At 41.2% G+C, this 2019-nt stretch overlaps 1 protein-coding gene across 1 annotated transcript in view; it reads right to left on the minus strand.

Moving 5' to 3' along the window:
- Nucleotides 1–1023: 1023 nt before the first annotated feature.
- The window catches only part of g6pc3 (glucose-6-phosphatase catalytic subunit 3), a gene marked incomplete at its 3' end in the record, with an annotated part of 3321 nt that continues 2325 nt past the window's right edge, over nt 1024–2019 (minus strand). The window contains 4 exon segments of the mRNA XM_014032388.1: nt 1024–1165; nt 1335–1453; nt 1525–1615; nt 1715–1821. Coding sequence (XP_013887842.1) covers nt 1024–1165; nt 1335–1453; nt 1525–1615; nt 1715–1821 — 459 coding nt within the window.

Below are 2019 nucleotides of genomic sequence, written 5' to 3' on the forward strand. Positions count from 1 at the left end.
CTGCTGAATGACTTTTGAATATCTGCTGAATAACAGCTGAATATCTGCTGAATGTCTGCTGAATGATAGCCGAATATCTGCTGAATGACTGATGAATATATGCTGAATGTCTGCTGAATGACTTTTGAATATCTGCTGAATATCTGCTGAATGACTGACTAATATCTGCTGAATGACAGCCAAATATCTGCTGAATGACAGCCAAATCTCTGCTGAATGACTGACGAAAATATTTGTTGAATGACAGCCAAATATCTGCTGAATGACAGCCGAATATCTGCTGAATGACAGCCGAATATCTGCTGAATGACAGCTAAATATCTGCTGAATAACAGCCGAATATCTGCTGAATGACAGCTAAATATCTGCTGAATAACAGCTAAATATCTGCTGAATGACAGCTAAATATCTGCTGAATGACAGCCGAATATCTGCTGAATGACAGCTAAATATCTGCTGAATAACAGCCGAATATCTGCTGAATGACAGCTAAATATCTGCTGAATAACAGCTAAATATCTGCTGAATAACAGCCAAATATCTGCTGAATGACAGCTGAATATCTGCTGAATGACAGCCAAATATCTGCTGAATGACAGCTGAATATCTGCTGAATGACAGCCAAATATCTGCTGAATGACAGCTGAATATCTGCTGAATGACAGCCGAATATCTGCTGAATGACAGCCGAATATCTGCTGAATGACTGACGAAAATATTTGCTGAATGATGGCTAAGAGGTGAACTACGGAATTTTTTGGAAGAAGCAGAAACTGAGCAAAACAAGGAATAGCTTAAAACAGCACTTTAGACCTCAAGATCAGCAAAACTGGAACTGAAAGCTAAAGTTATTAAAATCTTGTATCAAAGCTGAAACAAGAACAGTAGCTACTAAAGTAAACTGCCAAAACAGTAAATGAGAGCTAAAATTATCTAAACATTTGTTAAGTGGCAATATTAGCAAAGCAGTAGCTAAAATCCAAAGCAAAGCAGAACAAGAAAGTAAAGCTAAAACATATTCACCATGAAAGGTCAATCCCAAGCTGRTGCAGCCCCACATGGAGCATCACAGCACTGAGCAACAGGCCGACGCTGAGGCTGAAGAAGAACAGCAGGGGGCGCCCTTCAGGTACTCTGCGGCTCAGAACAATCCCCAGAATTAACCCTGGAAACAATCAGTCCACATGAGCTCTAAAATATACTTCATGTTACTGAATTTCTACTAACACACTAATTTAAGACAAAAAATCTAACAAATTATGTTTTAATGTGATTGTTTTCGTCATAAACGTCCATCTGTGCTCTAGTTCATGTAAAAATTCTGGATTTCAAACCTGCGATGCACCCAGCAATGACCTGATGAGGGAAATGAGCGAGGATGAAGACCCTGGATAGTCCAACTGCAACCAGAATCAGCCCGTAAAACAGGCAGGGAGCAGCTGACAGCAGCACACTGAAGGCCAATAGAAAGACAGTCAGTGTAACTTTACAGCCAACACAGGGTTAGTGTTAGGTTGTAGTTACCTGTGCGTATGAGAGTACAGAAATGACCAAAGCGAGGACACCACAACCCACCAGACGGCTGCTGTCACCATCGCATGTCCTGATGGACTCCCTGAGAGACATATGCCAACTTTGGAGCTCTGACTGTACGTTGAATCAAGAGCTGCCAATGACTAAGATGTATTTCATTTGGGATTTAAGGACTTCTCACCTGGGCCGGTTTCACAGGTAGATGGGAACTGATGAAGCTCAGGTTGCACGCTGACAAATAAACGGGATTCACCGATCCACCAGAAGGGCCTTTCTCCAAACAACAGCCTGGGAAAACAAAGATATRAAGTACCATAAACACAAAGGTGCATAATGAGGGTAAAATGGCTACACTAAAAGTGAAACATTGATACTTTTAGGTACTGATTATGATCTTAGGTAATAAAAGGAAATAGCCACGATTTGTGTGTGTGTGTGTGTGTGTGTGTGTGTGTGTGTGTGTGTGTGTGTGTGTGTGTGTGTGTG

This window comes from Austrofundulus limnaeus, unplaced genomic scaffold (assembly GCF_001266775.1).
Source record: "Austrofundulus limnaeus strain Quisiro unplaced genomic scaffold, Austrofundulus_limnaeus-1.0 Scaffold7, whole genome shotgun sequence".
NCBI lineage: Eukaryota > Metazoa > Chordata > Actinopteri > Cyprinodontiformes > Rivulidae > Austrofundulus > Austrofundulus limnaeus.